Source organism: Anolis carolinensis, chromosome 3, assembly GCF_035594765.1.
Source record: "Anolis carolinensis isolate JA03-04 chromosome 3, rAnoCar3.1.pri, whole genome shotgun sequence".
Lineage (NCBI taxonomy): Eukaryota > Metazoa > Chordata > Lepidosauria > Squamata > Dactyloidae > Anolis > Anolis carolinensis.
The window spans coordinates 220,808,627-220,836,162 of record NC_085843.1 but is presented as its reverse complement, the minus strand read 5'-3'; the positions used below and the strand labels follow the sequence as shown (position 1 = coordinate 220,836,162).

The window sequence follows — 27,536 nt, the reverse complement described above, 5'->3', positions numbered from 1 at the left end:
CTGTTTCTAGTCATGAAAACTTCACTTCTTAATGCAACAATATAACAATAACAAAAATCTAGTACTTTTAAAAATGCATTCACAACTGCATTGTTCCCAACATATGGATCTTGAGAACAAACTCAGAAGAAACACGGTTGTTTAAAACCAAATGTCATTTAAAAACTAGGAAACATCATAGAAGTATGTCTACAATATTAAATCTCCTTTTCAACTGAGACACTGCCAAATATGCTTAAAAGAAATATTTCCATGGGAGCTACATACAATAGACAATATAACTATAAAAAGATCATCAAATCACATGAGTTAATTGTTTTCCACTGTTCAAAATACATGGTGTCCAGTATAGGTACATCGATTCCTTTCCCCAAATGCAGAAGAAATGCATTGGAAAGGAATGCAGCTGCTTTATGAAAACAAAACTAGACAGGCAAAAGCAACAGAATATATGGATTGCCAGGCAGTCCTTCACAGGGTATTCCAAAGAGTTCCTACAAGGCATCTCTGCTCTGAAATCTATATCATTTTTGCTTATCACCATGAAAAATAAACCCACAGCCCATACATTGGCTTGAAACTTGTGGGGTACAATGCTAGTTTTAAAAAGCTGTTTGAGTGGTTGTGCTTCATCAGAAGGTCCCTAATGCAACTAATGCTTCCACAAGAAAGCACTTTGCAGTCTCTCTTGACTTTTCACTTGGTGAGCGAGAGGCTAATCCAACTTTGAGCCACAAGTGAGCTCAAGGCCCTACAGCAGGCATCCTCAAACTGCAGCCCTCCAGCTGTTTAGGTCTCATCTCCAGAATTCCTGACCACTGAACCAGCTGACTAGGGCCTCTGGGAGTTGGAGGCCCAAACAGTTGGAGGGTCACAGTTTGAGGATCCCTACCCTAGAGCTTTTGACAAAATTGGATGTATATGTGGGATTCACCAAATTTGTGAAGGCATATGTTTATGGTATACTGAAAGTATACAAAATCATTGTTTTGTCCTGTGTTTTACAACCATGTTATTGTAGTTCCTGATGGGGAACCATACACAGCATTTAACTATATGTATCATAAACCACCTCTGTAATTTCAAAACCACACAATATTAAATTTCAGGCAAGTGAAGCCTGAACATGATTAGTTTACTTTCAAAGGTGAGAATTCTAGAGTGTGGAACATAGCTAGTATGTTACTTTTTTTTCAAAATGTTTTAGAAGTGTCGTTTTCAAATGTAGTTTTTGAAAATGCACTTTAAAAATACTTAAATTTCCTAAAGGCAATGTTTTAAAAGAGCAAGGTAATGCTACGTATTGCACATGTGCAAAATAATTCCACTATATAACAAAATTAGAAAAACTATCTGTTCCTGGTTTAAAAGTGTTATTTCCTGTTTAATTGTGTAGTATTTACTCTGAAAGTAGTAGTTCTACTCCAGAAACTGTTTTTGTGGCTGCCACAAACTATGTTGAATTGCTTGAAATATTCATTGAAAAACTATAGCAAAATGTGGTGCAAGATGTCCCATAAAAACAAAGTTTTTGCAATTTAATAAGCCTTTTCCATGTATTTATGACAGAACCAATTAGGAAATGACATTTATAACCCAGGAACAAAAACTGTGTTACAGAGTGTTATATCACCGCTTGCTACCCTGTTTCCCCGAAAATAAGACAGGGTCTTATATTAATTTTTGCTCCCAAAGATGCACTAGGTCTTATTTTCAGGGGATGTCTTATTTTTCCATGAAGAAGAGCTCACATTTATTGTTGAACAACAAAATAAACATTTATTATATACTGTAAAGTAGTTGTCATCACAAATCAGCATAACCAGACAAACTGTGAATCCTATCAAGAATTTCTTGTTACTACCATTATTTACATGTGCAACAATCTATGGTACCTCTTGCAGTTTAGGTTTCACAAGGTTTCCACGCTGATTTCTCTCTATTCTAGTTTCAATGTAGTCATGAATGATGAATAATATAATATACTATAATAATAATATGATAATATAATGATATACAATATATTTAGATAATATAATAATAGGATATAATAATAGAATATGATAATAATATGGTATTAATAGGATAATATAATAATGGGATATAATAACAGAATAGCATAATAATATAATAATAATAGGATAATATAATAGGATAATAGAATGGAATAGAATGATATAAAATATATTAAAAGGATAATATAAAATGGAATATAATAATAAAAGAACATGCTAATAATGATAAAATAATAATATGATAATATAATAGAATAATAGTATAGAATATAATGATATAAAATATATTAATAGGATAATATAAAATGGAATATAATAACAGAATAATAATATAATATAAAATATAATAGAATAATAATAGAATAATAATATAATGATATAATAATAATAATAATAGAAAAATATAATATAATGATATAAAATATATTAATAGGATAATATAATAATGGGATATAATAATAGTAACAGAATATGATGATAATAATATGGCAATAGAATAATAGTATAAAATAATGTTTCATGGCATAGGATAGGAATAAGGATGAGAGGAGAATCCCAATGCGTCCTGTACCTTTAAGGAGCGAAAGCAGCAGGACGAAAGCCCTCTTCCTTCCCTCCCTCCCACCCTCCCTTGCCCTGGCTCCAGGAGCCAATCAGAAGCTTTGGGGGCGAAGACAGCATGGCCAGGACGGAGAGAAGGAAGAAACGGCAGCGCAGCAGCAGCCACGGAAGGTTCTTCAAGCCGCGGCTGGGGAACAGGCAAGGCAAGGCAAGGCAGGGAGAGAGGCACAGAAAGCAAGCACTTTCCCTCCCTCCCTCCCTCCCTCCCTCCGGTGTGTGTATGAGTGCTGCTTTAGCCCTGCAGCCATGCTTCCCAATGGAACTCTGCTGCAGCCTTAGTTGCTAGGTCTTACTTTCAGGGGAGGCCTTATATTTGGCAATCCCCCCAAACTCCTGCTAGGTCTTATTCTTTGGGGAGGTCTTATTTTCGGGGAAACACGGTATGCAAGTTTTAAAAAATCAAATACTATCTTCATGACCTCATTATCTTCAAAAGTAATTAATTGCAGTCAATGGAATTACATACTACTCCAAGCTCTGTATCCTCTATTCTCACAGTTTGTTACTCTGATAACAAAAATTATGATATTCAAAAATTATGGTTTCCTCAAACTAAGGATTAAAGTGACTACAGACACTGTGGAATGCAGTAGCTTTTCTATCACACTGAACAGATTGTTTTTTAATATCCACAAGTTGCCTTCACAATACAGCTAAGATGGAGAAAATCACCTTCCCATCAGTGCTAGACTCACAGATATGTTGGAATTCAAGTCAGATGAATAGCACATACCAGCCCTCCTCAATCTGGTACATTTCACATGTGTCAAACTACAATGTCTCTAACTGAGGTTGTGGCCCAACACATCTGGGGGACACCTGGTTGGGAAAGACTATACTTTTTGGGTTTTTTTCCAGATCCACATATAACATGTTTAATTTCAGGCCAAGATCTTCAGATTCAAGTAAAGTAGCAAGTGATCAGACAAGGCAACAAACTGACATGACATAAAGTAACCCAGTAACATTGCTGTTATCGTTGTATGCTTTCAAGTTGTCTCCATTTTATGGCAAATTTTGTACAGAGGAGGTTTGCCTTAACCACCTCTGAGGCTGAGAGTGTGATTTACCCAATGTTACTGAAGTCCCTTCTACACTGCCATATAATCCAGATTATCAAAGCAGATAATCCATGTTATCTGCTTTAAACTGGATTATATGAGTCTATACGGCCATATAATCCAGTTCAAAGCAAATAATCTGTGTAGAAAGGACATTGGTGGTTTTCCAGGACTGAGCAGGGATTCAAACCCTGGATTCTACTGCACTATGCTGGTTCTCAAGAACACTATCATGATCCCAATTATGTATCAAAACTATCTTGCATGTTTTTGAGAGACTGACCAGGCTTCTTTCTCGTTTTCTCTCTCGTTACACTTACCCGTCCTTTAGGGTCCCTCCCTCTCCTATCTCCTCTCCTCTTATCACAGCAGATAGACAGCCAAAACCTTTGAAGAATCCTCAGTTTTCTATTATCAGGGGAGCCTTTCCATTACTAGTTCCCAACAATAAGAAAAGTGCAAAAGGAGCCAAGGGAGCCAACAAGGAAACACACGAATACAATGCCTGTCCTTAATCTATGGTGGGGAAGAGGTTTGCTATGTGAAGAGACTTGGGGTGGATTTATAAAATCACATACAGTCCTATGCATAGATACATAAATCCCAGAACAAATGTATTTGGTTTGACCCAGATGCCAATCCCATGCCCAAATCTTGCTGGGGACTACACGCATGTTCGTGGACATATGCCATTGTTTCCACATACCAGTGAGGTTCAGTGAGAGAAGTACGTTTTCCTACTTTTTAGCTTAAAAGGAAAGCAGGAAATGTGTGAGCCCTGTTTTAGAATAAGAGCCACACTTTTTGTAGCATTCTTCTTTTAAAATGTTTTACCCTTGTCAGGCACCTTGTTTTAAACAAACAGTAAAACGGAAAAGTACACTGAAGGGACTCTGCGTCCTGCAAAAACCAACAGGGTGTGCCTGAGGCCTGTGGGATATGCACTGCCCAACCTTTTAATCCCTCATACTCAATTCAGTGAAAGAAATTCAACATAAATCTTGCATGCTTGTGTTTAAGAAAGCAACCATAGTTCAGATAAATTGTTAAATGCCTCTGAGGACCCCCTACACCTTGCAGAATATGTTCCTATTGAAAAGTTTAACAGCACCTGGCTAGTACGGTGTAGCCTTCCAACATAATTATCTGATAAACTTAAATATTTAAAATCAGACAATGCTTCTTGTCAGCTAGAGGACTTGCAAAATATCCTGGTAGAAATGTTTTCATATTAAAAAATTGTGTTGTTGACGCATTCACTCCTGTTCAAGTATTCTATATTCTGCTATTTTAATTTGCCCAGTATTCACTTCTGGTGAATTCACAGTTGTTTAGCTTGACTTGTACTATAACTAATGTGCAAAAAAATTTCCTCTTACATTGTCTGCTCTGAACAATTCCCATACTGTTCAGGATTTTTTTTAATCTGTCAGAGTAGGGGTTCTTTCATGCTACATAAGAGCACTATGATTCCACCTTGACTGCCATGGTTCCATTCTATGATGTCTTAGGATCTGCAGTTTGAGGAGCAGCTAGAGAGTTCTGATGCTATACCAAATTATAAAGCCCAGTATTCTGCATGACACATATATAGCAGGTAAAGTGATATCATAGTGCTATGATTGTATGTTTTGAAATGACTTCAGATTTTTAGAAGGTGAAGAGAGAAGTGGCAACATTTGATTATTCATTATCTTCCACACAAAGTCCAGATTCAAAACCATGCACTTCTAGCAGGTCTTTGCAATTTCCTCAGATGCAAATGGAGTTAATGAAGCCTAAAACTTGTTGCATGCCACAATAATCTTTTGTTGCAACAAATTAACAAAGATACCAGTCCTCTGAAAATAAATGCAGCAACCAAGTGAATATTCTTATATACCCCTCCGTTTCCTCCTCTACTGTTTGTGTTGAATTTATGATGGTGATTCCCCCCTCCCTCCACCCCCAGAGCAGAGATTTGCCCTCTGTCCTGAGTCAGAAACCTGTTCTCTGTCAAATCCATACAGTTTGACACCACTTTGACTGCCATGGCTCAGTATTATGGAATCATGGGAGGTGTAGTTGGGATGAGGAGTCCTGGTACCTCCCCAACCTACAATTTCCGGGATTCCATAACATTGAGCCATGGCAGTCAAAGTGGTGTCAAACTGTGTTAATTCTACAATGTAGATGCACCCTTTGGCAAGTGTTATATTATGATTTATATATACAGGTTGAGCAACTATTATCTGGAATTCAAAAATCCAAAATACTTCAAAATCCAAAACCATTCACATGGGTGCCTGAGAAAGTGACATCTTTGCTTTCCAATAGTTCAACATACAAAAACTTGGTTTCATGCACAACATTACCAATATTGTGTGTAAAATTACCTTCAGGCTATGTGTATAAAATGTATATGAAACATAAAATAATTTAATATTTAAACTTTACTCCAATCTAATTTCTAAAATTGTATTAAGATAGATGTCATTAACATCGCTGTTCAAAGTTGTATGGTATGGAAATATGTATGTGGGTGTATAAATAATCTTTTTAAAAATATTTTGTTTAAGCAATAAATAAAGCCAGAACAGCATCCCACCATCCAGGCATTTGTTCAGCCGCCCTAGACTGTATTATGCTTACAGATTTCAACAATACTGGCAAAGCTTTGCCTGACACAGAGAAGAAGAATGACAAAGTCAGCATGAGAACAAGCTACAAATTTACTGCAATACTCATTTAATTCTGCAATCGAGATGCTACATCTGCATGTGGCTCCACACATCCACTGCCACATCTTCCTACTATGGCAACTGTGAAACTCGAGGAGGGGATGCATGCTGTTGCTGAAATTTATTGAATGGGAGGAGAGGGAGATAAAAGGAATTCAGACCATGGAGAAACCACTGGTCTCAGCTTTGTGGGAGGAGAAATGAGAGTGCAATCACAAAATGACCATATCTGCCTTTTTCATTCTCCTAGGAGCTCTCCCTTCCTTACCCACCTGCAAACAGGCCATGAACGGAACATATAGCCCGGAAAACTCACAGGCCATGGCAGGTTTCTGGAGATAAATGTCATCTGTACCACATCCAGAAAAGGGACTCACCCACAGGTCTGTAAGCATATGCCATGTCACTTATTGTTGGCTTATGGTGATCCCATGGCTTATTGCATTTTCTTAGGCAAGGCATACTGCGAGATGGCGTCGACAGGCCCATCCTCTGTAATATAGCCTACAGCCCCTGGTATTTACTGCAGTTTCCCATTCAAGCACTAACCAGAGATGCACCTCTTTAGCTTCCAAAATCAGATGGGATCTGATGCCTTCAGGGTTAGGCCCTTTTATATATGCACACACTTTATTTATCTGTGTGATTAATTTACTTCCCCTTTCTCTCAAGTTGAACCCAAAGTAGCTTACATGTGTTAAGTCATTAACAGGATGCTGACCTGTATTTGTTACTGTTTATGCCTATATTGCTGATCTCTGTTATGAACTCTCTTCCTCCCTTATCTTCGTCTGTGAGCTGACTTCTGCAGCCTAACTTCCAAAATTAACTTTGCCACTTCTAAAATTTAGCAAAAAGACAAAGGATTGCACAACTTCATCAGTTGTTATCATGTTAAACTTACCATTTTCTAACTTAACCAAAACTGGCTGCACTGGTTAATGTAACTCATTGTAGGCCATGAAATTTGGTAGCTGTATCATCAGATTTATAAAAGCAAAATGTATCCCTTGTAATCAGGAAAAATTCTCTCTCATGCCCTACAAATAAAATGTATGCATGTCACATGATTAAAGATATTGGGGCCAACTCACACATTTAAACCTCCTGGCAACTTTAGTGCCTACTTTTCCCAGATGTGAAACCAAATCATTCAATTATGGAAGCTGTCCAAGAGACAGTCATCATGGAAGAATTCAGGTTTCTAAGTAGGAGTTAAACCCAGTATCACTGACACTGACATTTTATCTTCCAACATTTGTAAAGTTCACAAGAAAGAAATTGTAATGCACTCACTGTTTTACAAGAGATTAACTTGACAATCTGGAGCTGTGGTTAAAAATCATGCCTAACTATTTGAATATAAAATCAATCTTATACTGAATGCACAAAATTTGAGCATGTTGATACATTAAAAAACAGCCCAGGGAATTCTTCTGCAACATTTTGGACCATTATAAGAAAGAAACAGTCTGATCGCAGACCTTGGAATTGACACTAAATGGGAATAGAAAGCGGAAATGGTTTAGCAATGAAAAATACTGTTAACATGGGCCATAATGCATATTTCCCTATAATAATCACTACATCACTTCAAAACTTCTCATGCAGTTAGGATTCATTTTTAATATACACCATGCTACTGTATCTGCATTATATATAAATTTGGCTGGATTTTCTTAAATATATATATAGACAGTGAATCAACATATCTTTACCAAACACATTGATCAGGAATGCCTTTTTCTATATTATTTTATTTCAAGTTATAAAACCTGCATTTGCATGTCAGACATCTCATATACTTTTTGAACTTGGAGTTTGATGGAGAACAGTTCCCAATCTGTTCTAAAAGATAAAGGGGGGAAGCTTTGAGTAGTGCTGAAAATACAAAATTTTGCAACTATATTTTTAAAAATTCACATTTTTTTGTATGGTGCTTAAGAGGTTTTGACTTTAAAAAAGCAGCATATGAATAGCAATATAAAAAACAACTGGAGCCAGAGTGGTTTGAGTGTTGGACTATGTCTCTGGAGATTAAGGTTCAAATCTCTTACCAGCCATAGAAACCAACTAAGGGCCTTTCATACAGCCATATAACCCAGAATATCAAAACAGATAATCCACAATATCTGCTTTAAACTGAGTTATCTGAGTCCACACTGCCATCTAATACAGTTCAAAGCAGATAATGTGGGATTTTATACATCTGTGTGGAAGGGGCCTAAGTGACCTTGGCAAGTTACCTTCTTTCAGCATCAGAAGGCCATTGTGAGTCTCTTCAACAAATCTTTTCAAGAAAATCCTATAATAGATTCACCTTAGGGTCGCCATAAATCCAAAATTATTTGAAATCTCACACGATGCAAAGCAGTAACATTAAAGATACTCTTGAAGGATGGGGAAATAATCAGCTTATCGCACTTGCTATTTTGAACTTCCCTAAATGACTGATTTTCTACAGTGCAAAACCTACATGAATCAGATAGTATCTGATGGGCTTTGGTTTCAGGACCACTCCCACCAAACTGTGGGTTCCCATTAAACACAATGGAATAATAACATGATGTCCCTTAACTAAAATGACAAAAACAAGGTTTGATTTCAGGATTTTCTTTAATATATTCAAGCCATGGACAGTTGAATTCATGGATACGGAGAGCTGACTATATCTTGTTACTTGACTTCATTGCCCTCTGATTCACCTCTGACACAAAAACCTTTATTTTGATCTTTAGCATTACCAATCCATTTAGCTCTCTAGGAGAAAATGAATATTCATTAGAGATTATCCAGGAGAAAGCTGAACCGAACTCTAGTGTGGCAATCCTTACATAATACGCCATGTTGCATTATCTGCTCCCACCTTACTCTTAGTCAGTTTTGAGAAATAACCTTAGTTAATAATTTGTGTTCTTAACTATTCTACAGTAATGACATTAGTTTTTTTGTCTCATTGTTATCTAGGATCGTTGATAAACATCTGATTTTTAAAAAATAAAATAATATATTAAACTTTCTTAAAACTATCAGTGCAAAACAGCCAGTTTTTTAAATGTGTGTTCTTTGTTTAATCTGTTTTGTGTAATTTAATACATATTTTATAGAAATATGTTTTAATATGTATCTTTTATAGAAAGACGTTTTAATATGTGTATTTATGGTATTTTTACAATGTTTATGTGTTTTAATTATTCTATAATCCACCTCGAGCCATGAGAAGAGGTGGGTAAGAAATAAAATTATTAATATTAGATCAAAGATACAGTATCATAATAAATGTCAATTACACAACTTCTAATTATGTTATATGAATAGGTTAACTTCTGTTTATGAAAATGGGAAATAATTTGAACAATTTTATTCTGCAAGTGCTGTACATAAACTGCACTCTCTTACTGGATCATGCTTCTTTCTAAATAAAAAATAGAGAAAATAAATGAATTGTGAATTTTGGAAGATGCAGTACATCTAAACAAAGAGAAAGAGTATGTAGATAAAATAAAGAAATTTCATTTTTTACAAATGGAAAATGAATCTAAAACAAATTTGGAATAATAGATTAGTGTTCACCAACCTTCTAATGAAAACCTGCATCTTATAATATGTCTTATGTTTGTTAAACAAGAACATACCTCTAGTAAGAAGGATGATTAAATACAAACTTTCTCACTAGTAATTTAAATTGTATTTTAAATAATTAAAACCAAACCTTTCAAACAAGTGATTTAAATCCCAATTTAAATCAAAACATCCCCGCTCCCTTCTGTAACAGAACAGATGTGACCCCCTCTGTTTGGAGATTCCATTTAGTACAAAGAGAAGCAATAATCAACATGGAATAGCCTTTTGCCAACTCATTCTTCACTTACTCAAGGTTTGCTCCACAGTGGGCTGCATATTCTCTCTTTTATATGATCAAATATCTTTTGATCCTATAATCCAAGGGTTAACAACCTCTTGCTTACTAGATATAATTAATTGAATCTCACATAAGCCCCACCAATTCAGCTAATTGTCAAGGATATGAATGTCATACTAAAAATATTTGGGATGTGCTGTTTTTCCAACACTGCACTAGCTGCTTGAATTTTACACCCCTATTTTCCCCCAACTGTTTGGCCAATTCTCTTACTATCTTATCTAAAAGCCATAGAAGATCTCTGCAGACAAAAGTCAAGGGTGATTGCCTTAACAGGCCAAAGGGATGCTGGTGGGGAGGGAAGGGGGACAGACAGATAGGAACACTGGGTGCTTCAGTCCAAATTCCAAGGTCAGAAAGAGCAAACTTTCTTAAAATACTTCAGACTTTTCATTCTGTGCTAGTCACATGGGCATACTTTTTGCTAGAAACTGGTTTGTCAGATATCTTCTCTATGCTGTATTTATAACAGCAATTTAAGATATTATTCTTTAAACATGTTTTTCTTATGTCCATTGTATTATATGGTTACAAATCGGCAACAGCAGAGTCTCCCTGGCCAGGATACTTGGTTTAAATACTTAATCAGTCTAAATAAGTGTGTAGATATGAAAGGAGCAGATATCTCTGCCAGTGTCCTCAGAAATAAATTCCTATGAGTTTAGTGGGGACTTTGTTTGCTATTATTATTATTATTATTATTATTATTATTATTATTATTATTATTATTTCTTACCCACCTCTCTTAATGGCTTGAGGCGGACTACAGAACAATTAAAACACATAAACATTGTAAAAATATGTTCTGAAAGCCTGATCTGTACCATCTCTAACTCACATAGCAAAGTTTCAGGCCCATGGTTTTAGGAAAACATTGTAAGACCACAAAAAGGCCCAAAGATTATTCTCAAAAGTCTTCCAACAAAGCTTCAATCATAAGGGAGAAGATCCAATCTAGGATACTTCCTCCTCATCAACAGTTAAAAACCAAAGGTTGAGGACCAAGGTATAATTAAAAATGTATTGAAATACAGTAAATTGTCATGGATAGAAAATGGCACACAACAACCTACAAGAAACTCAAGTGCCACTTCCAGCCCAGTGCAAACCTAATGCTTTGTGGCATCTCAAGGCTGTGAGGCATCAGTCCTACCACCTCTCAGTTACAGATGACTTCAACATGTCATTAAATTCAATAGTGTTAAAAATAAATTTGCAAGTTATGTCCAGGAGTGCCTACAAAAGTGATATCTTGCCTCATATTTGCAGTGAGCAGAATGTGACTTCACAGACTTCCAGCACAAAAGGAGAAAGAAAACACTTTTTCACTCTACTTGAGTGTTCAATCTACATCAAAAATGAACATACAATAAAGGTAGAAGATGAAATATAGTCCCACCAGTTGTAATCCTGGTTTCGTAGAGTAAGGAGAAAAAATAATTATGCTTATTATGTCTCAAAACAAGAAAAATAAGCAAAACATAGACATGAAAAATAAATTAAGACTCAGTGAAAAGGTGCTAGCAACACATATTAATATCTGAGCACTCTAAAAGGACACAAAACCTAACAGCAACCCACAAGTTATGCAGTCAATATCTCTCAAAACTAGGTGTTATTTCAACAACCTTCAGCTATATTCTGCTATTTACCACCTTTTTCCTATCCTACCAATTAATATATGCAAAGTCTACACCCAGCCCACACAATAAAAGCTGACCAAGTGTTTCTAATCAACAACGAAAATGAACAGGCACAAGACACTGGAAAATGTTCTTTTGTAAGCCTCATGCAATTTAATTAATTTGCTATTTGCAGTAACATAGCAGGCAAGGAAAAGCACTAACACAAAAAATGAGCAAAAGCAGCACAAGAGCACAGTATAGCTGAATGAGAAATGTGCAAGACAATATCCCAATAGATAGCAACCAATGGTATTTCAGTTGTATATTGGTCTATGACACCCTTCATTTAATTACACAGCCCAACTAAAAATTGTTTTCTTTATTCATGTCTTAGTTTTTAGGCCTGTTCCTGGGGTTATTTGGGCAGCTGATTCAGAAAATTGCATTGGATAGACGACATCAGCTCTAGTTTCTTAGATTTGATTATCATGATTTCCTGTGGGTGAGCAGATGACGACTGGTAGATGGCATATGTTCTGTATCTCAAAAACTAGAGCTGCTAAGGGGAAATTGGTGCCATCAAATATACCTAGAAACAGGGCTAACATTTGAGGCACCAAAATGTATGCTGGCCAATGTTATTGTTTCTTGCAAGACGGCAACACGAGTATCCTTAAGTGTTAACGCATTAAACAATATTGTTGTAAATAGTTTTGCTGGAATGTTTCCAAGTAAACATCTAGTCTCAAAAAATCCAGCTCCACAGAATTTACATTATTTCAAGCAATATAAAATCAACCAGGTATCCAAAATTCAACAGCAAGAACTTAAAATGCTCACAATTGGAAAGCAATGTGGTTGAGTATTGCATGTATAAAAAACCAAGTGTGGTTCCATGGAAAAACATAGCACAGACCTCAGCACACATCACAATACTCAATGTAAAATCAGTAGTAAAACATTCAATAGCAATCCTATGAGTTTCTACTCATAAGTTCTATTATGGTTTATTAAAGTTGGCAGCTTAATTCCCACCATGTTTAAAGTCTTAAAGAATATTTAATTTTCTGAACACCTATCCGTAACTTTTAAAGAACTCATTCATTTTGTTTATAAATACTTATCTTCTGTGGTGTTCTGCCTAACGATACATTCCTTTATTAAGTGAGGAGGTACAAACAGGATGACTAGCATAACAACACTCACTATTCCACAGCTCATGCCAAGTAAGCCTCGCCACATAACAATGACACCCACAAGAGTTTCCAAGGACGTAAAACGTAGTGCTCCAACTCAGTTACCAAGTAGCGCCAGGGCTTCATCATGCTACATATTATGCCACGGCAAGCACTCCAATGCAAATATGCCAAGGAGTGCCCAGTATCCACCAGGAACCTTGGTAGCAAACAGCGCAGACTCAGAGTTCTGGGAAGCTCCAATGACACATGGCGCAAGGCTCCTGTGGGAGGGGCCTGGGTTCCCTGCTATGGAATGGGGATTCCCCTTTGTAAACAGGGATTTCCTCCTCTGCACGTGCCCAGGAATTCCCCGACTCAGGGAAGAAAGAGAACAGGGCTGTCATTTATAAAGGGCCACATGCACAAAAAAAAACTGGATGGGGGCGCATGAGGGCTGTCTGCTGCTGGACACTTTGGCCACCGCAAAGAAACCAGCTTCTCAAACGACTCCTGACATTCCAGTGTGTTTACAGACATATATATGTATATATGCGCGCGCACACATCTACACATAGTTGAACAAGAATATATTAAGAAAGGAAAAATATTGTTTCAAAACAACTACGCCATTTCAAGCCTCATTCTTCTGAAATGTGCCATTGGTGTGAGAGAATTGGCCATCTGCAAGGACATTGCCCAGAGGATGCCTGGATGTTTGATGTTCTACCATACTTGTAGGAGGCTTCTCTCATGTCCCTGCATGGGAGCTACAGCTGACAGATGGGAGCTCACCCCGCTACCTGAATTCGAACTGCTGACTTTTCGGTCAGCAGTCCTGGAGGCACAAGCGTTTAATCCACTGCGCCACCAGGGGATCCAGCAATTGACATGGGAAGGAGGGACAGCTTGAACACAAAATATATACGAAGTCACATTTCACAGGCACACAAAAGTTTCAGGTCCCGCATCACACTGGCAATGAAATCATAGAATCATAGAGTTGGAGGAGACCTTGTGGATCATCCAGTCCAACCCCATTCTGCCAAGAAGCAGGAAAATCGCATTCAAAGCACCCCTGACAGATGGCCATCCAGCCTCTGTTTAAAAGCCTCCAAAGAAGGAGCCTCCACCACACTTTGGGGCAGAGAGAGAGCTCCACTGCTGAACAGCTCTCTTTTCCTTCCAGGGCAAATATTTTCTCAGGCGCAAATGTGACTTCAAAGCAAACTGTGCTTTGCATCGGCAGCAGCTTCGGACTGCAGCCTTCATAAATGACATGTCAGCCAGCTTATGAGGAGACGTTAGGTTTTAACCACATGGAAAAGGGATGCCAATCTCCACAATAACATTACCACTCCAGCATCATTTGGGGGGGGGGGGGGTCAAAAGAGCATTGCACTTTCTATCCCAGGACAGAGACAACCAGATCTGTGCAACTCAGGCATGGGCAAACTTCAGACCTCTAGGTATTTTGGACTTCAACTCCCACAATTCCTAACAGCCGGTAGGCTGTTAGGAATTGTGAGAGTTGAAGTCCAAAACACCCGGAGAACCGAAGTTTGCCCATGCCTGACATAACTGGTCCGCAACCAATGGAAAGATTACCTTCAAAACTCTTTCCTCCTTCCTCTTCTGAGGCCTTTTGTTGTCAGTGAGCACCTAGAAGGAGACACCAAAGACAGGGCAGAGGGTGAGTCTTTTGAGGCACCAACAAAATATTGACAGTTCTCATAATACAGTTTGGATATTATTATTATTGTTGTTGTTGTTGTTGAGGAAAAGAGGGCAGAACTTCAAAAAGGTGGGGAAGAAGGAGAGGGGGGAGAAGGGCACCCACCAGCGGTCCTGCTGCCCGCCCGCCCCGCGCGGAGAGGACGCCTAGCGAGGCCGGGCTCCATCCTGGGCGGGCAGAGCCACAAGAAGGTAGCCATCTTGCCTCCTCCTGCAGAAGGAGCCTCCACAGGGGCGCCGCGTTCGGGGGTCTGCGGCCATGGTGTCGCTTGTTGTGTTACAAGGAGGCGCAAGGGCGAGCCGCTTCGCCTGCTGCCAGCGCTGGGGACGTGCCGGGCATGCCTCCCCACTCCTTCCTTCCCTCCCTCTTTCCCCCCCCTCCTTCCTTCCCCACAGGCGCCTCAGGCACGGAAAGGCCTCCAGGAAGGGCCCAGCCAATGGGAGCGCCGGGATTCCACTCCCTCGCCTCACGCGCCCCTCCCCCTCCCCTCCCCTCCACGAAGTCCGCCCAGCCCTTTTCCCCCAAACAAAGGGGAGCCTCTGTGGGCTCGGCCTCCGCCTCCTCCTCCAGCCTTCGAGGGGGCCAGTCTGTCTCCACACACACACACACACACGGAAGTGCCTTTTGACTCTATAAGGGAAGAGGCAGCGCGTTAGTAGGGTGCTTTCTCCTTCTCTCTCTCTGAGACGAGGGTTACGTGGGGACACTGTCTGCGCGGGGAGGGGGAAGAGCAGCAGCCCACGCCTCACGTCGCGCGCGTGACGGAGCCCATTCAGAGCGAGCGATAAGGGAAAGCAGGAGGGGGAGGGGGAGGAGGAAGAGGGAGGGGGCTCGAGACCGCTTGACAGCGAGATACGAGGGAGGAACTGGCTCTCCCCGCGCGCCACAAGTGGCAGTTGTTTGGAATGTTTCGGGGAGGGGGGAGGGGGGAGGACACACTCTACACTGCTCTCTAATGCAGTTTCAATGCATCATATGGTCAGTAACGCCTGGAACGCAATATATGTTCAATAACTCCTAGAATGCATTATATAGTCAGTGTATACCCTCATAATGCATTGCAAGGTCAAGTATATGGTGAGTGTAGACTCCTAGAATGCATTGTATGGTCAGCGCAGACTCCTAGAATGCATTTTATGGCAAGTGCACTCCTAGAATGCATTATATAATCAGTAACTCATAGAATGCATTATATGGTCAGTGTATACCCTCAGAATGCATTGCAAGGTCAAGTGTATGTGAGTGCAGACTCCTAGAATGCATTGTATGGTCAGCGCAGACTCCTAGAATGTATTTTATGGTGAGTGTACTCTTAGAATGCAATATATGGTCAGTACTGCCTAGAATGCATTATATGTTCAATAACTCCTAGAATGCATTATACAGTCAGTGTATACCCTCATAATGCATTGGAAGGTCAAGTGTATGTTAAGTGTAGACTCCTAGAATGCATTGTATGGTCAGCGCAGACTCCTAGAATGCATTTTATGGTGAGTGTACTCTTAGAATGCAATATATGGTCAGTACTGCCTAGAATGCATTATATGGTCAGTGTATATCCTCATAATGCATTGTAAGGTCAAGTGTATGGTGTGTGTAGACTCCTAGAATGCATTGTATGGTCAGTGCAGACTCCTAGAATGCATTTTATGGCAAGTGTATTCCTAGAATGCATTATATGATCAATAACTCCTAGAATGCATTGTATGGTCAGTGTACTCCTAGAACGCAATATATGGTCAGTGTATACCAGGCATGGGTATACTTGGGCCCTCCAGGTGTTTTGGACTTCAACTCCCAGCTGTTAGGAATTGTGGGAGTTAAAGCTCAAAACACCTGAAGAGCCCAGGTTTGATCATGCCTGGTGTATACCCTCATAATGCATTGTAAGGTCAAGTGTAGACTCCTAGAACGCATTGTAAAGTCAAGTGTAGACTCCTAGAATGCATTGTATGGTGTGTGTACATTCCTATAATGCATTATATGTTCAGTGTATACTCTTATGGTCAAGTGTAGACTTTTATAATACACTGTAAGGTCAAGTGTATGGTGAGTGTAGACTCCTAGAATGCATTATATGGTCAGTATATACTCTCATAATGCATTGTAAGGTCAAGTGTAAGCTCCTATAATGCATTATATGGTCAATGTATACTCTCATGGTCAAGTGTAGACTCCTATAATGCACTGTAAGGTCAAGTGTATGGTGAGTGTAGACTCCTAGACTGCATTATATGGTCAGTGTATACTCTCATGGTCAAGTGTAGACTCCTATAATGCACTGTAAGGTGGTTGACATGTCATTTATGAAGGCTGCAATCCAAAGCTGCTGCCAAAGCACAGTTTGCTTCGAAGTGACAGTTCCTCCTGAGGAAAGAGACAAAGAGCAGTGGAGCTCTCTGTCCCAGCGTGTGGTGGAGGCTTCTTTGGAGGCTTTTAAACAGAGGCTGAATGGCCATCTATCAGGGGTGCTTTTAATATAATTTTCCTACTTCTTGGCAGAATGAGTTTGGACTGGATAATCCACAAGGTCTCCTCCAACTCTATGATTTCATTCCCAGCGTGGTGTGGGACCTGCAGCTTTTGTGTGCCTGTGAAATGTGACTGTTCATATATATATATATATTGTGTTCAAGCTGTCCCTCCTTCCCATGTCAATTGCTGGAGCCCCTAGTGGCGCAGTGGGTTAAACCCTTGTGCCGGCAGGACTGCAGACCGAAAGGTCGGCAGTACGAATTTAGGAATCGGGGTGAGTTCCCATCTGCCAACTCTAGCTCACTATGCAGGAGCATGAGAGAAGCCTCCTACAAGGATGGTAAAACATCAAACATCCGGGCATCCTGTGGGCAACATCCTTGCAGATGGCCAATTCTCTCACACCAGGGGTCATGAGTGGATAAAGTTTAAGAAGCCCTGTTCTAGAGCACTCATACTCCAGTTTACTATGATATTTTTCATTTCTATGGCAGGGAGAGGGGGATTTAGACATTATCTATTACATGACCTTAGAGTCAACATAAGTCGGAAAGGTACACAGCAACAAAGTCAGGGAAGATAAAAATCAGCAACAAAACCCTTGCTGGTATGGTGGTTTAGAAATATTAATTTGTTCATTCTGAATCAAGAAAAACTTAAATCTCTGGTAGGCCTCACATATGTGACGAACTAGGCAACCTGCTCTCAATAAGTGCTGTACTACAAGTCCCATCGTCCTCCAGAAGACTATGATGGGAACTGTAATTCAATACATCAGGATATTACTTGGTTTTAGAAGAATGATTTACAGCATGTAGAGATGTATGGATTACAGCTAGACAATACTGTTCATGTGAAGCATGCTAAACAGTTAGAAGCACCGTGCAAAAATATTACCATAATTTCTGCTTTATGCTGAAATCCCCAATGCTTTATTGATTCAGACCTTTGAGCCATACATATTATTTGGATTAGGATAAATATGTATTCATCTCACTTATTTATTTACTTTTGATTTTTTTCACTGGAAATCTTAGACCTTGTCTTGAACTTCAACCCCACTGACATTAACAGATAAATTTCTCTAAGATTCTTATTTATAGAATAAATTCTTTATTTATTTCAGATAAAGACTACTGCATCACAATAGACACTAGACAAAATTCCCCAAGTTTGTTTTTGCTAATCTAGCCTTCCAAAGAAATCTACACTTTTACTGCCAACTACTTTTCCCACGCTTATCAAGGCAAGCTCCTATGCAAGAAGCTCCTTTTCCAGTTTACAGAATCTTTCCTGTCCATTTATACAGAGCTATGTTCTACTCACAACAAGGTAAATCATAATTCCCAAACACAAGGAAAAGCTATTCTTCTCATACAAGCATAGCACTGGTTGCAATTTCTAATTTATTCTCATTAAACATTAGGGGGAAAAAATCAGAGCTGTGGTAAGATACAATGGAACAGACTAGGGCCGTAGCCAGGTTCAACACCCCCCCCCCCCCCAAAATGTATCAGGTTAAAAAAAATCTGGTTTATTCATGAAATGGTTAACCAGTTAAATTCATGAGTAAACTGGGTTTTTTACCTGACAGATTTTGTGTAGGGAGATTGAACCCTTAACATACACACACACACACACACACACACACACACACCCTCTACAGCTCTGGAACAGCCTACATCAGACTGTGAAGGACTCTCCATTTAAGTAAGTGCTAAAGTGCATCTATTGGTGATGTTTTAGATATGGAGTCCTGCAGTTTGGATCAAATGACTCCTGGGGATCTTTCCAACTACACAGTTCTATATTTCTATATAACCCCCTCTGAAAACATCTTGCAAAAAACCCCTCCATTATAGGATTGCCTTGGGGTTGCTATAAGTCGGAAATGACTTGAAGGCACACAACAATAACAGGCGTGTACGGCCTTTTGTACACATCCCATACTTCTCTTGCTTCTGTGGGAAGAGAATTAGCAAGTGACTTAAATTCAGACAATGTGCTCAGTGTGATCTTGGAGTTGTCACATGTGGAGTTACTTGAACTGATTTTTTAAAAAGCCACTTTGTGCATGATGCTTTCCCAAAGTATGAAGCATTTTCACATATATGTGAAATACACATCACAATTGTTCCAGTACATTTTATTGTATGTATGTAGACACATACAATCATAAATTGTGGTGGATTATGTGGGCATTTAAAATCCTTTTCTATTCAGAGCCAGGGCTTTGTGGCAAAATCTGAAAAAATGGTAGAAGTCAACTGTTTGCATATTTACCCATATTTTTGGCATACTTTCCTCAAGTGAAATTTATCAAGAAAGCATGCACATAGTTGCAGCCTTGGGATACAGTCCTATGCACATTTATCAAAAGAAAGCTCACAGTATAAACAATGGTACTTATTTCTGAGAAAACACGAATGAGATTGATCTATTAAATCTGATATATCACAGCTGCTCAACGAAAGGCTCCAGATTCCCCCCTGTATATGCAATCTCAATAAAATACATCTTGGGAACATAAAATGCACTACAAAAATATGACAAGTTCTGAAATTACATATATAACCAAACAGTCAATTCAGTACCTGTATGCTGATGTGAACAAATAAAATTAGGTACAAATGAGAAGTCTTGAGATTTTGGCACACAGTTCAGGTTGAGAGTAAAAGTATCAGCCAAATTCTCCTGCTTGTCTCTCCTGGGATGCAAAAGACGTTGGCTAGATATTTGTATTGCAAATCGGATCTTCAGTTTCTCCCTTTTTCCATATAGAAGCAGGAACGCATCTTTGAACAATATTTAACTGAGGAAATATTTTACTCTAAAGTACAAGAAATCCCTCCATCTGTTTGCACCAAGCTGCAGCAGTAACTCTGCTGACACAACTGTCTGCATTTCTTAAGACGAAAAAGTGTTTGCCATCAATATAAATGGGAAGAGACAGGGGCAGATTCATAAATTCAAGAGCATTATATTCAAGGTACAAAATACACACCATTTCTCCCGTATATAAGGGCCCGGGAAAATGAAACTGACAGCCAAAAAGATGTTAAAGAATAGGGGGTAGCTCATTAAAAAGGCAGAAAGGCGGCTTAAAGAAAAGGGTGAAGAAGCAAAGCCACAATACAATGGGAAGGTCAGGAGATATCAAGGAGAGCATGTTTAGATTGAAAAAAAGATTGACAGAAAAGCTAGCATTTATCCTTTTCTTGAACTGGCCGCTGCTGAAACCTTTTTTTTATACTCCTTGCATTAATTGCTTCCTCACTCAACTCCTGCCATTCTTTTCTTGCAGATATCTGTTCACTAAATATTTTTTTAAAAAATAAACAGTTATACATTATATTGTAAGTAGAAGGATGCTAGGATGAATGGGCTAATTTATGTATTCCATCATTAATCGAGTTTTGATCTGTGGATTAATGGTACTACTTTGCTGTTTAACATTTCCCTATTGATTAATTTCTAGGTGATTTCCTCTTCTCCAAATGGACTCAGCAGCCTGGAAGGATACAGCCTTTTCCTGGGAGGGCTTCCACTCCAGCCTTCATTTGTTATTTCCAGAATTTGGAAATAGCAAACTACAATAATGTAGCTTTCTTTAACAAGCATTTTGGGGATCAAGGGGCAGGAATAACAAGAGCAACGAAGTCCCAATCTAACAAGTGCCAATTACTCTTAAAGAGTATTATAGATACATTTTAACATAATTTGCATTTTCTACCTTTCTCTTCTTAAAGTTTTTTTATTAAAAATTTATATACATGAAGTTAAAGCAAACCACAAATAGAAAAAAAGTAAAAAGGAAATTCCTATTTCTGTTTTTCTCTCATGGGTTCTAAGGTGTTTTTTTTAAGTAACAGAAAGCAAGTAATTCAAAGAGATACTTAGAGGAAATAAATTACTTTAGACTCAGCAATTCCAGCAGTAGCAGGAACAATAATTTTCAATGATGTTCAAAGCTCTGCCAAAAGCAGTAATGCCTGGAAGAGGAAACCTATGAAGCCAGTATAGTGATTCTGAGCACCTTTCCCCCTTTAGCTCCAAAAATCTTTACGGTTGGATGACAGAGGCAACTTCATTGTCTCAAGCACTACTCTATTATTGCTGCTGCTGTATGCCTTCAATACGTACTTACGTTGACTCTAAGGTGGGCAAACCCATTATGGGGTTTTCTTGCCAGGACTTGTTCAAAAAGGGGTTGACTCTGCCTTCCTCTGAAGCTGAGAGTGTGTGACTTACTCAAGATAACCCAGTGGGTCTCCATGGATAAGCAAGGATTTGAACTGTGGTCTACAGAACTGTACAATATTCAAGTGATCAAATAGCTACACCTTATTGTTCAGACTAAATAACTAATATAAACCAAAAAGCCAGTGGAGAGTGAGGAAGACCTGGGGTGCATCTACACTGTAGCATTAATGCAGTTTTATACCACTATAACTGGCATGACCCAATAATATGGAATCATTGGGTTTGTAATTTGATGAGGCACCAGCATTCTTTGAAAGAGAAAACTTAAGATTTACAAAACTGCGGTTCCCATGATTCCATAGCATTGGGCCAAGACAGTTAAAGTGGTGTTAGAACTGTATTAATTCTACAGTGTGGATGCATCCTAGGTTCACAAGATGGTATCATCCTCATTGTTTATTTCTCCCCAGTTTGGGAGTCAAGGTGGCAATAGTTAAACATAAACCAGACACTCACAAAAGTGAAAAAAAAACAATTAAACTAATAGAGGACAATCTGCTTTGCGTCCTGAAAATATAGCTATATCATGCAGTTAATTCTGCTATGATTCTAAGCACCGCAACTACAATATACAGTAGCTACAGTTGACTTGCCTCCCATTGTCAGACCCTTAACCTTTCTCTTTACAGCTCTCCTAAAGATATATTGCTGTGCTGATTTATTTGGAGCAAAGACCATGCAGGGTCAGCAGTTGTGAAAACAATCCAATGTAAAGAATAAGGGTATGACTGGTCCTGTTGACCTTACACTAATGTATGCCTCCCCTAACATCAAGGTTTGCTCAAACTCTATTTACTACAAACAAACAACATTTTGAATCACCTCCAAGCCACACCAAAGTTTTACAACTGTTTTGCAATGTTTTGCAACAGCCACAAAACTGAGATCCAGATACTCCAATGCAGGGTTCCAAGTAAATGTTGACCATGAAGCCTGACATTTGGAATCACCTCCAAACTTGTGCTAAAGTTTTGCAACATGGTTGGGGAAGGTAATGGGTATTGCAGTCAAGAAATTAGAAAAAGGCTAAAACTTGGAAGGGCAGTGATGAAAGAGCTAGACAAGATCCTGAAGTGTAAAGACATACAATTGAATACTAAAGTTAGAATTATTATCCATGCCATTTCCATATAAGGTTGTGAAAGCTGGACAGTGAAGAAAGCTGATAGGAACAAAATCAACATGTGAAATGAGATGCTGGAGAAGTCTTCTACAGACGGGCTATGAACTAGTTCTAGAGCAGTGGTTCTTAACTTGGGGTCCGCAGATGTTTTGGCCTACAACTCCCAGAAATCCCAGCCAGTTGTTAGGATTTCTGGGAGTTGAAGGCCAAAAACATCTGGGGACCCCAGGTTGAGAACCACTGTTCTAGAGCTAATCACGCCTGAATTATCCTTAGAAGCTAGTAGGAGTAATTGAGTCTGTTGTACTTTGGGCTTGACATGAGAAGACATGACTCACTAGAAAAGGCAATAATGCTTGGTAGGGCAGAAGGCAACCAGAAAAGAGTAAGACTGCATTTGAGATGAATAGATCAAGGGAAAGACAGTCCAGAATCTGCTAGATCTAGGTAGAGCTGTGCATAATAGGATGACTTGGAGCTCTCTCATTCATGGGGTCACCATAAGCCAAAGTCAACTTGATGACAATCAACAACAAATCAACAAACTTTATTTCTTATTACATAAATCCTTTTTGATGGCATTTCACTTACAACTTAAGGCATGTTGACTGAAGTCAGTGAAACATCTATCACCTATAAGCTCTTTCAGCTAACCAGCACACTGTGGACAAGCTTTCCATGTAAACATCTTTCCACATAAAGGAGGATCCCTAGTAAGCAGGAACCATCAAAGCAATACTATTCACTAACCCAAACATTCTGGAGGAGTATCAGACCACAAAAACAAAACGTCCAACTAGAACAAGAAACAACCTACAATTCCTTTCCCAGATCATCATGATCTCAATTCACTTTTTCTTGGCCAGAATTTGGAAAAATTACTTTCTCCATTATAGTTCTGAAAATCCCTACTCATAATGCTGACTGGGATATTTTGGGAGTTTTAAGTAAAAAAAAAAGTAACCTTTTCACGCTCTATAACTGGCTAGCTGTTACTTTTTTCTATCTTCTGTAGCTAGACAAAATTGTAGTATTCTGGTTTATGGTCTGCCTAAAATCTCTCTTTTTATTTTTTTTAATTTCTTGCTGTCTGGATGTTAGGTATCTACACTTATCATATAATTATAAGACTCTCAGTTTTTGTTTTGACTTCTGCTCTACAATTATACATCGCATTAAGCTTAACCCATTCTGCGAATCAATGTACTTTTGCAACTTCATAGGTCAATACGTTCCACTCAATAGACATTAGTAGGGTTAAAGTGAAGTAACACAATGGATTGTGGCCAGAAACTGCAGTAACATTTCATCTTTCACAATTATTTTCAGGACATCACTGGTCTCATAACCAATGTTAGAAAGATTACAAATTAATATCAATTTCTTACCTTTAAGGGTAACATTAATGGTGGCAGGGGTGGGGGAGGCTTCTTCAGTTCTTCACATTTTCTCTTTTTACAGATCCGGTGGCTTGTTTTGCGCTTCATGCAGCAGCTGCATTCTTCACAGTTAGTTTTCCGCAGACATGGCTCACATACTCCACATCGCCTTCGCTTTTTCTTTTCTACAGGTTGCATAGAGGGAAACAGGACAGGAAAGGCACTAGTTGGATTTCCCCAGGAGGTTAGTTCAGAAGTTGTACTGGGATTCGTGCCGCATTTTGTGGTGCCCTGAACAGAGATCATGTCTTTTTCAGCACTTCCCAGTCCTAGGGAGGGACACTGAAGGTTTGGACAGGATCCGTCTGCCACAAGCCTAGTTTCTGGACTCCCTACAGACTCTGATGGCAACTTCAAGTTAGCATCTTTTGAGGATTTTTGGGAAGTGTTGTTAAAGATATTGCTACTCACTGAAACGGAATCAGTCGTCCTTTTTCCTGGCTGAAGTGATAGATCAGGCACAGTAGTTGAATCTAAATTCAATGTTTCAGCAGCTATCCTCTCAAGGGTCTGCTCAAGGTCTTCCAAGATACCATAAGTAAAAACGGGATTAGAAACTGGTTTACAAGTGGATGCTTTCTTAATGTGATCACAACCTGAATAATCCTTTTGGGAAGTTGACAAGTCAAGTGCTTTGTCACCTAGTTTGAATTCTGAGTCATTTGGCAAAGAGGATTTCCCACCAAGGCCTGGATCTTTTGGAGAATCTCCCTGTTCAGAGATACACAGCAAATCAGGTTCTCTTCTACTGGCAGGCTCATGATCTTGCTCATGGTGGGGCTCTGATAATGCACACGTGTCGTCTAAATGCAATTTTGAGATTAATTCTGAGGTAATCAAAATGATAGCATCGGGTTCACAAGGAGTTAGCACCGAACCACAGGTAGCAATGGAGTGACCTTCTATAGGAGACTCTGGCCTTTTCTCAGGCACCTTTGTGTTTGTTTCAGAAGAAAGTTGCAATGTGGAGTCAAACGATGGAGGGGAATGTTCTTTGGAGGGTGGTGCGGAATTAAAATTATTCTCTAGGCCTGGTTTCACGAGTGTTCCTAACTCTCTTTCACATACCTTTAAAGCATTGGCAGAGTCAAGGTGTAGATGAGAAGAAACAGGCTCAGCCAAAGCTACATATGAGACATCAGTAGATAAATCTTCCAGGGCCTGCTCAGTAGGCACAGTTTCTTTACATTTGCCATCCTCCTGCAGTGCCTTTGGAGTAGAGACACTCGGTTCATCCACACTAGAAACAGAAAGACAGTTTTCAGGAGTTGGCGCTTTCTTCTTGGCTTCACCGTCACATTCAGAGGGATGGTCTGGTTCCATATCACATAAGGCACTGCCTGCTTTGGTAGACAGCGATTCAACATTTTGGTTGCAATCTTGTTTGAAACCCTGAGCTCTTTTTTCCACTCCTTTCCTTTCTATTTTATGGGATGTTCCTAACTCAGACTTTTCTCTTTTCCCTGAACTTTTTACCAGGCCAGTTCGTCTCTTCGCTCTCATGATTGCCGCTGTTTCAAACAGTCTATGGGGAAATGGCTTCCTGCGAAGATTCATGGTAAGGCTCAACGGAGGCTGGTTATGAAAGAGAACGCTATCACTTAATTTCAGATTCTTCCAAGATGATCCAGCAAAGGCTTTGGTGACACTGCTGCGGAGAAATCGGCACGGTGAATCCATAGGAGGTTTGTGTTCTTGTGGCTTTTTCTTGCCCTCGTTCTTTTCCGCCAGTAACCTTTTGCAGTTTGCAGAACAGTTTGCCACTGGGGAATTTTTTTTGGCATCTTTTGTTACTTGGCAAGATTTACTTTGGGCTAGGCTTGGTTTCTTTTTGCTTATCTCCTGTTTCTTTACTAATCTTGAAGATCTGGCATCGCGAGCCATCTCTGTCAAGCAGCAGATGTGCAACTCAGAGTAGAATCAAAGATCATGCATTCCTGCAAGTGTTGTTTATTTCAGCAGAAACCCGCATAGTCACCTTGGTATTCTCTGGATTGTACAAAGCTGAAACAGAAATAAATATAAATAAATAAATAAATAAATAAGAGTTGAAAATTATACATGAATTATTATATCATTTACATGATTTAACATAATCTTCTCTGCATCAACACTGAATGGGAGGTAAGTATTCTTATATGTCAGAAAGGAAGACTCAGTTATATTACTGTAGCTTGCCTAAGCCTACAATAGGGATCATGGCAGAGAAAGATATGAATCAAGAATGTCCTGGTTTGTAGCTGACTATTGAGCTATTGCAGAATGGTGCATAAAAGTGTCAAACAAGTAAACAGAATCCCAAAACTGGAGAAGTTTTATTTTCTACATCAAAGCAAAGGATGAGACTAGTTTCCCTCCATCCACTAAGTAAAGCAATCCAATCAGGTGTTTATTTACTATTTGTATTTTTTTCTGCTTTGTTAATATAAATGCCCCCACATTTCTCTTTGTTATCTTTATCCTCCCAACATGGAACCTGTATATTTCTTTTAGGACATAAGTAACTGCTGGACTGTACAGTATCTCTTTAATAGGAGAGTTATTCTACAGTACAATCCTATACATGTGTACTAAAAAGTTAATTTGTGAGAGTTCTCTGGATGTTGGATATAGGACTGCTATTATTTCTGACACTCTAGTTTTAGGCCTCTTTGTGCTTTCACAATTAAGTCAGGTATTTGTTTGCCCCCCCCCCCCCCCCGTACCACGTTGAATCCAGGAACACAGAAGTTGACTGATATTGAGTAAGATCACTGGTCCATCCAGCCCATATTATCAATCCTGTCTAGCAGCAGCTCTCCAAACATTCTGGTAGAATTGTTTTCCTCACCTCACCTGGAGAACTCTGGTGTTCCCTACCTTTCTAGCATCCAAACACTAACCAGGCCTGAGCTTCTCAAATCAGGGTAGTATGGTTGAAACATCAAGAGCAGTGGGTCTCAAACTGTGGGTCCCTGGTGTTTTGGCCTGCAACTCCCAGAAATCCCAGTCAGTTTACCAGCTGTTAGGATTTCTGGGAGCTGAAGGCCAAAACATGTGGGGACCCACAGGTTGAGAACCAATAATCTAGGACAGTGGTTCTCAACCTGTGGGCCATAGCCCAGCAGTGGGCCACAAGAATGAAAATCAAGTCTGCAAACCTCCTTCCTCTTTATTTATTTCTGCTCCTTTTCGCAGAGCTGACCATTGCATTAGATTGATCACATCACTTCTAGATGATTAAATGTGGTTTTCTGTGGGCGAGCAGGTGGCAACTACTGGATGGCATATGTTCTGTATCAGAAACTGAAGCTGAAGTGGTCTATCCAATGCAATTTTTTGAATCAGCAGCACCCCAAATAACCAAACCAAGGTAGATGGAA

At 39.2% G+C, this 27,536-nt stretch overlaps 1 protein-coding gene and 1 long non-coding RNA gene across 2 annotated transcripts in view; one reads left to right on the top strand and one right to left on the bottom strand.

The window, feature by feature from the left end:
• tet1 (tet methylcytosine dioxygenase 1) overlaps window positions 1-27,536 on the bottom strand; it is a 111,722-nt gene that overhangs the window by 63,823 nt on the left and 20,363 nt on the right. The window contains exons 2-3 of the mRNA XM_062976243.1: window positions 24,124-26,178; window positions 14,748-14,801 (exon numbers count right to left, since the gene is read on the bottom strand). Coding sequence (XP_062832313.1) covers window positions 14,748-14,801; window positions 24,124-26,058 — 1,989 coding nt within the window. The 5' untranslated portion in view covers window positions 26,059-26,178. The remainder of the gene's footprint in view (window positions 1-14,747; window positions 14,802-24,123; window positions 26,179-27,536) is intronic.
• Window positions 17,759-26,232, top strand: LOC134297760 (uncharacterized). Its single transcript, XR_010004628.1, has 2 exons — window positions 17,759-18,681; window positions 20,828-26,232. It is a non-coding gene; the product is annotated as an uncharacterized LOC134297760 (long non-coding RNA).